Raw genomic sequence first — 14,035 nt, forward strand, 5'->3', positions numbered from 1 at the left:
CATCTGAAAGTTTGAACCTAGTATTTCTTACCTCCCTTAGGCTATTTATTCTTCCGGAAGAATTCGACATAACCTTTTTAGAAAATCCATCAGAGGGATTTTTCTGAGGATCAAGTCTAGGACCTCTATAAATCGGTTCCATAGGATTAGAAGAGAGAGGTCTCCACCTTCTAGACTTAGATCTACCAGACTTATTCTCATAAACACTGGGAATGTGTATTTTTGTGGTGTAAGAGTTTGCACCATAGGGAAAAACACGATTCCTGAGGGGATTCCGAGAAGAGTGATCATTGAAGTCCCTTTTATGAGAGTTCTGGTTTTCTGCAGGAATGAAATCCATTGTAGATGTCGTCAGACAATTTGCTCTGTCGACTGCAAAAAGAAGTAGATTTTTAAGATCATAAATCTGTTTCTTTCTAGCAAAACAATGTTGAACATAGTGATTCTTTTTCCCACAGAAGGAACAGGTTCGTGGAGGAGAAACATCGGATGGGACTTTCTTTAAACTCATAGCCCTATTAGGAGTCCGCAAGTTCTATAAACTTTTTCCAGCAGAAACTACCTTTGGAGTACTTTTCTTCATGTACCGTAATTCCCCATGAGAATTAGTGATAAGCACGGAAGAAGACTTACTCATTAAAATAGAGTTTTCCTTTTTCAAGAATTTGCACTGTTCCTGGGCTAGAAGAAGGGAAGCAACCAATTTCTCTTTTTCAACATGAAAGCTATTCAGATCAGATGAATGAGTCTCGATCAAACGTTTTTCTCTAATTGAATATTTTATAACAATATCCTCAAGAGTACTAATCTTTTCACGATGTAGAGTAGTTTCTTGAACAAGTTTTTCGAAGAGTTCCCGTTCTCGACCAAGAGACTTCTCAAGTTCATTAATAAGCTGATCATGTTTTTCTTCAAGAGATTTTATCTTAGCATCTTGACAAACAATAGTCTCAGCTGATTTTTTTTTGCTTCTGGTGAGTTCCATTTCAACTTTAAACATAATGTAAAATGTCACGTTAGAGGGAATGTTATCAGAATCTGATAGCAACAAATTCCTACCACGGGATTCGGAAGAATCAGCAAAGGAGTTATCCTTGGAGGTAATCCCAAGACATTTAGCATAATTAAAACTTTTGGAACTCATTTCTTTGTGTACGAGTTTGAGATAAGCAACTGTCCATGCAGATCAAATTTCCAAAAACACAGACTTATGAGGTTTTAAGCGTGTTTGCCTGCTGTGATACCAATTGAAAAACCGGGGGTCTAACAACCACACCCAATGTTTCTCTTAGCAATCTGTATGGGCTAACTCCAATATACTTTCAAGAGAATCAACTAGACAGTCAGACTCAATCTTAAGGAAAGTATATCAAACAGTTATATCCCAATTTCTCAATTCAATCTGCAATCAAACAAATAGGAATTTGCGAGCCCGATTGAATATAAGAAATAACTTGGACGGTATCAAACACCAATATCCAAGTGTCAATCAATTTAATCAACAACCAAAGGTTGGATTCACAATTGATTGAACTTACGCACAACCTGTAATATTTCAATTATATAAACAAATATAATACGGAAAAGAAATAACACAGACACCAGAAGTTTTGTTAACGAGGAAACCGCAAATGCAGGAAAACCCTGGGACCTAGTCCATATTTGAACACCACATTGTATTAAGCCGCTACAGACACTAGCATAATCCAAGTTAACTTCGGACTGGAATGTAGTTGAGCCCTAACCAATCTCACATTAATCAAGGTACAGTTCCGCTCCTTACGTCTCTGAATCCTAGCAGGAGTCTACGCACTTGATTCCCTTAGATGATCTCACCCACAACTAAGAGTTGTTACGACCCAAAGTCGAATAATTGATAAACCAATCTGTCTCACACAGAAAAGTCTATCGAGTAAATAAACCTATTAGTTTTTTTTCCGTCTTTTGATAAATCAAGGTGAACATGAACAAATTGATATACCAGACTTATATTCCCAAAGAATGACCTAGATATATCAATCACCTCACAATAATCTTAATTGTATGGTAGCGAAACAAGATATTGTGGAATCACAAACGATGAGACGAAGATGTTTGTGACTACTTTTTATCTTGCCTATCGGAGATTAAATCTCGAGCAAATCTTAGAGAAGATAGTACTCAATTACGATAGAAAACAGCAGGATCAGAACACGCAACTACAGAGAAAATAGTTGGGTCTGGCTTCACAATCCCAATGAAGTCTTCAAGTCGTTAATCTACAGGGTTTTGGAAAAACCTAAGGTTAAAGGACAATCGACTCTAGTCACAACTAGTATCACACATGAGGTGTGGAGATTAGGTTTCCCAGTTGCTAGAGTTCTCCTTTATATAGTCTTCAAATCAGGGTTTGCAATCAATTTTACCTTGGTAACAAAGCATTCAATATTCATCGTCAGATGAAAACCTGATTAGACTCAAGATAATATCTTTCAACCGTTAGATCGAACTTATCTTGTTACACACAATTGAAAAGTGACTTCATTTAGATATGAGTAACCGTACCTAAACGTGTACACCTTTGTTGGCTCAACAATAGTTAACCGAAGTTAGCTATATGAACACTTTCATATCAACCTTATTCATCTTAACCATAACTAGTTCGAATGACTCAAATGAAACTAGTTCTAGAGTTGTTCAATTGTTCAAATGACTCAAGACACAATTGAAGCAAAATCGATTTTGATTCACTCGAATCAATTCATGAACATTATAGCCACGGTTTGCAAAAGATTGCATTCCTTATTATATAAATGTATTAGTTCATGAACAAACCGATTTTAGAACTTAACTCACTCAAGTATACATACGGGTACATAACTAAGTAGCCGGACTAAGTTTGGGTTTGCCAGTATGCCAACGGGTACGCATACCACTAAATATAAACTAAACTCAGCAGAAAATTCAGGAACTTGAACTTACGCCAGTACGCATACCGGTATGCATATTATAGTTCCCGGACTTCGATTAACCAACCACTACGCATACGGGTATGCATACTATGGTTCCCGGACTTGGATTATACATATGCAAGTACGCATACTGTGCTTATAATCTAATCATGGTTAAGTGTTCTAAACTCTTATTTCAATCATTGAAACATTCTTTGAAGATGACAATAACTGTCTCACACAAACTATTAGCTTCAAAGCAATTTTCAAGTGATCGAATGATAAATACGAAACATTCCGAGTCTACATCAAATGACCGTCTCACACAAATCATGTAAGATGTTACCCGGCGATTTTCACATGATCATCTTTTGACTTTCATCAAGAATATAAGATGAACTTGGTTAAAACGAAAGCTTACCAACACATATTTCGAGAAATATGTAAGCGAGTTAAACTCAGCTCAAAATATCAAATGTGCATAATTGAAGTCTATATTGCTATACGACTTTTGTCTCAAATAAGAGATAGAGTAGATAGACTTTTGAGTGATAGATGAGTTCAAGTCTCCACATACCTTTTGCTGATGAAGTTACACAAGCTCCCCTTAGTAGTTCTTCGTCTTCAATCAACGAACGTCGTGAAGTCTAATGCTCAACTACACTTTTTATCCTAATCCGAGACTTAGCTATAAGTAGACTATAAATCAATACTTATAGTTTTGGCAACTAAACTTGACAAACAAGCTTGAGATATACGCTTGCGAGTTCGACCGAGTAGTGCTCTAACAGTAACGGCTCCTTTGTTTATGAATTTTAGATTATGCAAATATTTGTGTCACCATCTGATGCTTACCACGCAACACGACATTGTTCCGTGCTAACCGGGGGACTAATGTTGATGGTGAGTTTTTGACAAGGGAATTTGTAATAAATTAGCCATGATTTCGTTGTATAAATAATCCATGGCCCGGTATCAGTATTATTGAATCCACCTAAATATAATATGTATTCTGCAAGAAATCAATAAACTGTATTTGGATAACGGTCTCAGCAGTCCTAAAGCTATTTTGAAAGTGTATGTGTATGCCAAATTTCAGGACTTTCCCCAACAAAAACCTTGTTATTTCATGTACGCCAATATACATGTCTTTTATGTCATATACATGGCATTATTCATATTCAGAATAGGATCAGACGCCATTCTTGACTTAATGGGTTATTAAGAATATTATGCTTAATACATAGTCATATCAGTATCGCCTCAAGTCGCAAAACTCGCACGGCCGAGTTCCTTGAACATACTATAGCGGCAGTATTGTATTTGAAGTTTGTACTAAAATGGCATTATGTTTCCAAATCTAAACCTGGCATGTTGCCTTAAAACTCAAACCCTAGATTACAGTTATATGATCACATCATAAGCATCGTGGCATATTAGCTAGGCATGGCCCCTGGCATACACTACATACATCATAAAGAACCTTAGCCAACTATGGGGCCATAGTATAGACATTGTAGCGTACAGCGCCTTGGCTAAGAAAAATGGGCTAATAGATCGGAAGAAATCATCTCAAAACAATTGACTAATTCCATAACATAATTTGGCAAAATATGGCTTGTGACATATCTGTCATCGCGCCACATCATAAGCCATAACATCATGGCACGCGCTATTCACGGCCTTGGCAGCTTAGGCCAAGGCCATAGCACCATCCTGCACGATATTCACGACCTTGGCAGCTTAGGCCAAGACCATAGTACGTAGACGCACATCATTATCGACCTTGGAAGCTTAGGCCCAGGTCGTAGCACCTATTTGTGCATCATTCTCGCCGTGGCACCCAGCCGTGCGTCATTCTCGGCCTTGGCATCTTACGCCAAGGCCATCGCATCGATACGTGCGTCATTCTCGCCCTTGACAACTTAGGTCAAGGCCATGGAAATCAACCGTGCATCATTCTAGACCTTGGCATCTTAGGGCAAGGCCATCGCACCGAAGCCGTGCATCATTCTCGGCCTTGGAAGCTTAGGCCAAGGCCGTAGCACCTAGCTGTGCATCATTCTCGGCCTTGGAAGCTTAGGCCAAGGCCGTAACACCTAGATGTGTGTCGTTCTCGGCCTTGGCAGCTTAGGCCAAGGCCGTAGCACCTAGTTGTGCATCATTCTCGCCGTGGCACCCAGTCGTGCGTCATTCTCGGCCTTGGCAGCTTACGCCAAGGCCATCGCACAGAGACGTGCGTCATTCTCGGCCTTGACAACTTAGGCCAAGGCCATGGCACTAAATCGTGCATCATTCTAGACCTTGGCAGCTTAGGCCAAGGCCATCGCACCGAGCCGTGCGTCATTCTCGGCCTTGGCAGCTAAGGCCAAGGCCGTAGCACCTAGTTGTGCCTCATTCTCGTCCTTGGAAGCTTAGGCCAAGGCCGTAGCACCTAGTTGTGCGTCGTTCTCGGCCTTGGGAACTTAGTCCAAGGCCATAGAACCTAGTTGTGTGTCATTACCGGCCTTGGAAGCTTAGGCCAAGGCCATGACACCTAGCCGCGTTCCATTCTCGGTTATGGCACCTAGCCGCGCGCCATTCTCGGCCATCATATCTGTGGCCAAGGCCATGGCAAGACTCTGTGCACTGTTTTCGGCCATGACAACTTATGCCACAACAAGGCATGATTGCTCCCTAATCCTACAGATGGCTTTGGCTAAATTGTTTAACACGTCCATAAGACATATGGCATATCAATAGCTACGTTTTAGGCCAAGTAAGATGAGATCTACGATTCATCAAAAACACCTAAGAAATACCAAAATACATCACATGGGGGGATTCTTCATGGGGTATTGGTCTGGTGATCTACGACAACATGCGGCGTGGCAACACCCCATGTGAAAAGTTAGAGTAGTGGTAACGGTTGCAAATGGTTGGAGAGATCATGGATTCCTGAGAAAAGAAGTTTCCAGAAACTTCCCTGGTTTATCTCACATGATACTCATCATCCTCATATTTTCCATCTCTCCACAACCTTACTAGCTCCACTACTCACGAGATTGACATTGTGTATTTTAAACTAATATAAATAGGCCAGTTAGCCTATCCAGAAAACAGAACAAGCTTTCATATCGAAAAGCTATGTATTCTTCCTAGTTTTCAATACCCAACACACACAATTCAATACCATTGCCAATTTCTCAAACTTTTCTGCTTCCCTAGCTCCCCTAAGATCAGCCCATCTTCCTCTCCGTCGTGACCGAAGCAGGACAGAAACGGTTGTTGTCGTGGTTTAGGCTTGTCCTGTCCGATTTTGATTTTAGAACCTAAACAGAAAGTACCACAGCGGTGCATTTGTTTTACCTGGGAGTAATTTTTAGGTACTAACAGCTGTATACTCGTTTAATACATCAGTTTAGCGAGCGTGTGGCCCAGAACATCTAAGGACATCACAAACTTGTTATTGCCTCAAATTTTCATGGCCTAAACGGCCATAGTCCCTCTAAATAAGCTGGTCGCAGAGGGAATCCTCCGCATACATAGTTAAAAGGCTGAGGTTTCGTTCGTTAACGGAATTAACCAGACAAATCGCTCCACCAATTAAGAATGGCCATGCACCACCACACATAGAATCAAGAAAAAACTCTCAGCCTGTCTATCCTTACTATGTATAGACTTGGTATGCTTCCCCGTGTTTGAGTCAAATTAAGCTGCAGGCTCCACTCCTGGTGGTGTCCTTCTGTGAATTTCTTTAAGTTTCATCCTTGCGACCATATTTCTCCTGGAACCCAAAATTTCTGACTTCTTATAAGGTGCCAGCGCGTCCTAAAAGCAACATCCGCCGATCCCTAGTCGGCATCGCTTATGGTTGAGATTAGGTCAGTATCTGATCTTCTTCGCGCCCCCAACTTTTGTTCTTGATTAATGAAAACATTCCTGGCAAATGCTTTCGCAGTTGTTCATCTTTGATAAATCTAAGAATTTCACCTCTCACAATGAAATACGAATGTCGAATGCCCTTGACTATCCCTGTTAATCATTACCTCGATCCCGAAGGCCAATGCAATAGGACCGAAATCCTATAATGTTATCACATGCATCAGAAAATAATAAAAACAGGAATTTAATTTCTATGCAATCTCTTATTTTACATAAATCACCAAAGACTATTCTACCCGGATCTCAAAGTGAACCAAGATCCAGGGAGATAAATGAAGGTTAAAAAAAATCAACGGGAAAGATGACGATAACCATCAGCTGATGAATATAACTACAAGTAGATGAATATAACAACTACATAGTTATATTAAATTACAGATATCATTAAACATAATTCGCACCAGAATTTTATCACCAACTCTACAATCTACTTCGCTTAACAGGCTCCATTTATTTGGCCTTAGCTCTCAAAACGTGTTTCTGTATCTTCCCGGTTGCCGTTTTTGGCAAAGGTCTGAAAACAACAGACTTCGGCACCCAGAAAGCTGGCATTTTCGCTCGACAAAACTTCATTATGTCTTGAGCTACATCCTTTTCATTTGATCCTTCTGTTCCTGGTTTCAATGTTACAAAAGCACAAGGAGATTCTCCCCATTTTTCATCTGGTCTTGCCACAACTGAAGTTTCAAAAACAGCTGGATGCTGATACAACAAGCTTTCAACTTCTAAACTACTAATATTTTCACCCCCCGAAATGATAATATCCTTCGCCCTATCCTTAATCTCTATATATCCGTCTGGGTGCTTCACGGCCAGATCCCCAGAATGGAACCAACCGTTAGCAAAAGCCTCCTTATTTGCTTCTGGGTTCTTTAGATATCCCTTCATTACAGAATTTCCACGAGCAACAATTTCACCCATGGTGACACCATCAGCAGGTACAGGTGTCTGTTTTTCGGTGTCAAAAACGTCTAGACCTTCCAATCCAATATAACGAACACCTTGACGAGCATTTAAACGAGCTTGAGCCTCGAGAGGTAGGGAGTCCCACTCTGGCTTCCAGGCACACACAGTTGAGGGACCATATGTTTCAGAGAGGCCGTAAGTGTGGGTTACACGGAATCCATGTTTGGACATGGCTGATAAAACAGGAGGTGGTGGTGCTGCCCCCGCAGTCATCACGTTGACTTGGCGTGGAAGAGGGAGGATTGTTTGATCTTTCGGAGCACTTGCAATGGTGTTGAGAACAACAGGTGCAGCACAGAAATGTGTGACTCCTTCATTTGCTATGGCTGAGTAAACTGCCTTTGCGGACACCTACAAGTGTAAAAAGATGGCCAAGCAAATATTGTGAACTGAATGACACTAATTTTCAAGTCTAGAAATGGAATTTAGACCAAGCACTTCTAACAGCTATGCTCTTTTCTATTTCTTAGCAGTGCTTCTCCTTGAGTTATCTTATTTTGTACCAATGATCAGAATTTGCGATTCACATATAGCCTTCTTACCATTAAAGAACAAATACGCTAATAAATCTTTATTATGAATCCTTGCTTATGCAAGAGAATCAAGGTTGAACATTAGGCTAATTGACAAACCTGACGAAGGCAAACGCTAGTACCGCAAAGAGCTGCAAGTGTCCAAGTGTAACACCAACCATTGCAGTGAAACATGGGAAGAGTCCACAGGTATACAGCCCCTTCAGTCATCCCCCATATCAACGCACCACTGAGAGACATTACATATGCCCCTCGGTGGCTCAATACCACCCCCTTCGGACTTGAAGTTGTCCCAGAAGTATAACCCAAGGCAATACTCTGCCACTCATCCTTCGGTGGTTTCCAAGCATACTCGGGATCACCACTTTCCAGAAACTTCTCATAATCAATGGCGCCTTTGTCTAGAGCATCTTTAAACTGACCAGGGTCACAGTTTTCATCACCTATGACAATTAAAACTGGAGGCTTAAAGGTGCCCTTCACATCGCTGGCAAATATTTTCAAAGCCTCTTCTGCCAAGGAGAAAAACTCCTGATCAACCATGACAACTGAGGCCAACGAGTGCCCAAGTAGGAAGGCAATTGTGGGTGCATTTAGGCGAATGTTAACACAGTTCACCACAGCTCCAGCCATTGGAACTCCAAAATGAGCTTCATAGATGGCGGGGATGTTTGGGGAAATGACAGCTACCTGCCAGATTAACCATAACTAGTTCAATATCAGGATAGAGGAAGTGGAACTATGCATCATATTTGAATCCAGAAGTAAGAGGTACAACAATAATGGAAGTAGAATGATAAATTCGTGATCTTTGAAATGGCCAAGAAAGTAACTACATTTGGTTCCATAAAGATACATCAACGAAATGATAAGCCTACCAAAACATGCACAGAACAAATAACATAACATGTAGAATACATAAAATGCTCTGCAACTTGCTACATGTGAAAGATAAATCATGGACGACATGTAAGAAGCGATTTAAGAATATAAACCGCCAAGTATAACCTCCTGGTTAAGTCCGCAAGCTTCAAATTGCTTATCCTATCTCAGAAATGTACTGCAAAATACAGTAAGCCTGTTTAAACTGAGCCAGAAAGAGAAGTTCTAAAAGCTCTCATAGTTGAATGTTATTGATGCTGGCACCTGACACTGCACTGGCAGTGAGCATTTGGAGTCACACATTGACTAACCTAGTTCTAATCCTAAAAATGAAAAAAAGCCTAGGCAAAATCATATCGCACAGATACTACCACTGGCTTTAAAGTTGCATCTTGACATGGATAAAAGCCTAACATCAAGAATCAGGCATTGCCTTTTAAGGCCAGGCTTTATGTACTATGTAGTATGTACCATAGGCAGTCTTGAGTTATAAATCTCATAGAATCTACTTTATTTCATGATGACAGATACTCTAATTAATTTCCAATAAAACCAAGAGTGAAATTCTTAAATAGAGCAATCCTACAAAGTATTGCCAAGCCCAAAGTAGTAACTTCGATGCAATTTTTACTTACATGTTAGCAGATATTGAAACCTTCCCCAAAACCTAAAGCATATCCATCTCAATTCAACTTTCTCTTTACAATTTAAAATCAGTAAAAAGCAGACATGAGTAGCTCTAAAACAAATATACTGATGAAAACGAAAGTACCAAAAATCTGGAAACAATAGATTTCATTGATTTTGTTCTCGATAATGATTGATTTCATCAAAATTAAATCTTTCTAGCATCTTAAATGAACACTTAATACATCTCAAACAGCATCACCTTTTTCTTGTATTGGAATTAGCATCAAAATGAGTCACAACTATCTTTGATCGATCAATCAATCAAAATAAGCAAAACCCACAACAGAAATCTCATAAAGTTTCTTCCTTTTTGATCACAACAAGCTCATAAATAAATTTTAGTAGGAAAAACATAACAAAATGAGTAACTCAATCATGAAAAATAGACAGAATGAAAAAGTCAAGGGTTGTTGATAAATTTACCGTTTTACCAAGACCAACAGAATGTTTAGAAAGAGCAGAAGCTAATCTACGACATCTTTGATAAGTCTGTAACCAAGTATAGTGCAAAGATCCATGAATTACAGATTTCCTTTGTGGATGTATTAACGCTGCTCTTTCTAAAAACCAGAGTGGTGTTAGAGCTGTATAGTTTGCATCACTCTTTGGTAAATCATCTATATCGCCTCCTCCTCGTTCCACCATATCTCTGTTCTGTCCGAGTTGCTAACTGGAATTATGGAAATGAAAGACTGAGTAGAAGGCTCTGTTGAGCTTTGGACTTTGTCTTCAGTTGTAAATGATTGACTTTAAATTTTGCACAGATTTATGACCATAAATGTTTTATAGTACAGACTTGGTGAAACTTTTCGACACGTGTCCAGTGTGATGAAATTCTAACAAACCTTATCAATTTTTGGAAATTTCATTTCAGCAAGGAACTAAAAAGACTCGAAGCATTGTTTTTTTTTCTCATTCGGGACATAATAGAAAGCACAAGACACTTCCAATGCGAAAAAGAAATAATGGTCCGTCCCACACAAACCACTCCACAATCGTTTTGGTCAGGTGTGAGCAAAAATTTCAGAACCGCGGACTTCACCCGTATCCGTCCGTAAAGTCGCGGATGAAACCCAATTTACAAGAGTTCTGGACCGGATACAGATGGGATTCTCAAATCCGCACTTTTAACAGTTTGATTATGGTTGGACTTTGAAATTCACAAATTCACCCGTAGGATAATAAGTAAAATTAATAATTTAGGAAAAATAGGTACATCAAAACTTCTTATTGTGATGTTCGGGACAAGAGGAGCTTCGAAACTGAACTGGATTGCATCTCTTGTTAGTGTTGCTTCGAAACTGAACTGAACTGGGCAGCTGGTGCTCTAAAAGGAATGACTACTGGATTAATTGTAGGTGGGTTTGGGAAAGCACGTTATACCACAGAGATTGCTCGATCTCATATGATCCCACCTTGGTTTGTGTTAGTGCATCCAAAAACAGGAACACCCATATATGCAGCCTTATTAGTAGTAACCGTATGTTCCGTCTGTGTGGCTTTGTTCTCAAGTTTGGATGTACTATCTAGTGTTTCACCTCAACAGTAGGACTTGTTGCATTTGATAGCTTACCTTTGGTTTTTTTTTTTTTTTTTTTTTTTGTTTTTTCTTTTTGACTAAATTCGCGGTTAATCCGCATCCGGTCTGTATCACCAGCTAATCCGCAAATGTCAAATTCGCGGGTGATTGGGCCGAACACGGTTTTTTCCAAATCCGCAACTTTGACGGATTGGACGCGGATGACCCCTAATCCACATCCGTCCGTCAGTTGCACACCCCTAGTTCTGGTACCATTTGTGTACTGGGTTTCATGATTTTCGGTTTCGGATCCAGGATCCATCACTTTCCGGAAAGTTCACCATTGTGTAAAAAGTTTGAGGTCTCGAAGTGGATTTTTGGACGGTTTGTAAGAACATAATTTTCTTTTCTGTTTTTAAATAGCCATGATAAATAAGGTTGGCCGTGACTAAATACAACCCATCATTAAATTAAATACAACTCACTAATAAAAATGTAGATATTCATAAACTTGATGTTGCTGATATGTATTGATAAAGCACGCGGGTCTTATTTATCAATCAATAACCATGTTATTTCACGCTCTCTTTCTTCAAGCAACGCAACAGATTTTCTCCTTCCTTCTCTTGAAACCGATTGTAAACCAAAATTCATATATGGGTTTTAAACAATTTTGTTTTTAGGGTTTTGGATTCGGGATTGAAATCATTGGGTTTCAATATGTTGAAATTTAATGACTTCAGTTGTAACACAACCAACGCACATGAAAACACAGAGAGAATTACTTTTGTGAGAATTAGATAAACAAATTTTCTTTATTAACGACTTCAACTATGTATATCAGAATTTGAATGCACGGAACATTGGATGGAACATGGACTTGATGAAGTTCAATTGAGAAATTAAGCCGTGTCCAAGCAGTGACAAAAGAGCAAGTAACCCTGACACATGATTAACTTTTTTGGTTCCAATTCTACTATCTTCCACTCGCTTTTTATCTAAGCTTTAAGGACTAAAAATTCAAATTATCAAAATTCAAAATCTCAATCCCCAAATCAAAACCTTAGATATATAATGGTTCCTAATCACTATCGAGATTCAAAAAAATTCTCAGTAAAACAAACCCACGAACCCATCGACTGGTAGCAGGATTTTTTGTTTTTTAATTTGTTAATTTTCATCTCAGTGGAAGAGATTATCTTCTTCTTCTTTTTTTTAAGGAAGGAGGGGCTTTGAAGAGCCCGTAAAATTTATTTATTTGACTACCTCATTCAAATTGAGGTTTGAAGGATTACATAGAAGAGGTGTTACATAAACACACCCTCTTGTTTCATCATTATACATTGCATATTGACACAACAAGCGTGCAATGTGATTTACATTTGTTGAGATTACATAAAACCAAATAATATGGAAGAGACTAACATGGATCTTTATCCTACAAGTGAGAAAGAAGATGATCCAAAGAATAACTTGATCATTCCCCAAATCTGCTTGGTGCCCATTTATTGCATACTCTTCAATTATCACATCTGTAAGATTAAGATTTTTCTTCAATTTAATTTCCAAATCGCATACCTTTGTCTCGTCCATTAGAGAAGAAGTTGTATCAAAATCAGTCTGGTATTCGAAGTTTTGAACCGGAAGTTCCTGAATAATCTTCCACACAAATAACAAAATCAGATTTCGTCCAACATAACATATTTTCTTTGTTCTTCCTTCCACTAGCCTGGATTGATGAAATTGTAGAGACAATATTTGAAGAAAAACTTTGTTGTAACAAATCCATGTATTTATTATATCATAGAATCTCATTATAAAGCCCCAAGGACAATAAAAAACCATTGTATAAGCGTAATGAAATAACATATGGCATGTAGTAGCAATTGATAAAATTTATTGAAATTAAACAAGAAAAACAGAAATCTAAAACCTAAAACCTAAATATTGCAAGAACACAATATTTTTTATTGAAAAATAAAACAACAAACTACTATTTCCTAGATTTACTCGGTGAATCTAAGATCCAAAACCGAGTAAATCTAGATTAAACAGGAAGATGATGGAGGAAAAATAGGTTGGAAAAAAAATTAGGATAATTGTTTTAGGAAAACGGTTATGCAAAGCACGAAAGAGAGAGAAATCCAACAGTGGGATTCGGGGAAAGAAATAAAAACCGTCAAAGCTGTGTGGAAGAGATTATCGAGAGAGGAAAAAAAAGAAGAATGAAATCCATGAGGAGAGAGAGCATGAACGGAGAAATAACAATTGGGGACCGTGTTAACCGGGTCATGAATCTAACAGATCCGCGTGTTTTATCAATACATCTCAGCCATTAAAAATGGCAACATCCAATGACCGTGAGGGGCTGTGGCAAACTCTATAAAACAGACCCTGTTAGCCGATCCCTCCCTTTCATTTATACTTACTAATGAGAATACATGTGCGATGCACATGTTTGAATTTCATTCAAAAATATGAAATTTGAAAACAATAAAAAAATTTAAACAAAATAAACATTTATTAGACTTATTTGTACTAATTACTTAGACAACTCAAAGAGCTTTTCAAATATATAGATTTTATAAAAA

General features: G+C 38.7%; 1 protein-coding gene across 1 annotated transcript; it reads right to left on the reverse strand.

Moving 5' to 3' along the window:
• Window positions 1-7,143: 7,143 nt before the first annotated feature.
• LOC113333087 (acetate/butyrate--CoA ligase AAE7, peroxisomal-like) lies at window positions 7,144-10,663 on the reverse strand. Its single transcript, XM_026579577.1, has 3 exons — window positions 10,349-10,663; window positions 8,453-9,043; window positions 7,144-8,171 (listed from the first exon to the last, which is right to left on the reverse strand). The coding sequence occupies exons 1-3, from the start codon at window positions 10,568-10,570 to the stop codon at window positions 7,305-7,307; spliced, it is 1,680 nt and encodes a 559-aa protein (XP_026435362.1). The 5' UTR covers window positions 10,571-10,663; the 3' UTR covers window positions 7,144-7,304.
• Window positions 10,664-14,035: the final 3,372 nt, after the last annotated feature.

Source organism: Papaver somniferum, unplaced genomic scaffold (assembly GCF_003573695.1).
Source record: "Papaver somniferum cultivar HN1 unplaced genomic scaffold, ASM357369v1 unplaced-scaffold_132, whole genome shotgun sequence".
Lineage (NCBI taxonomy): Eukaryota > Viridiplantae > Streptophyta > Magnoliopsida > Ranunculales > Papaveraceae > Papaver > Papaver somniferum.

What these genes read in the sequence shown, in the direction of transcription:
- LOC113333087 (XM_026579577.1), bottom strand. Translation starts at nt 10,570, where the DNA reads ATGGTGGAACGAGGAGGAGGCGATATAGATGATTTACCAAAGAGTGAT. An exon ending in CTGTTGGTCTTGGTAAAACG is followed by an intron (nt 9,044 to 10,348) that starts GTAAATTTATCA and finishes TTAATCTGGCAG; the next exon opens with GTAGCTGTCATTTCCCCAAA. An exon ending in CTAGCGTTTGCCTTCGTCAG is followed by an intron (nt 8,172 to 8,452) that starts GTTTGTCAATTA and finishes TTACACTTGTAG; the next exon opens with GTGTCCGCAAAGGCAGTTTA.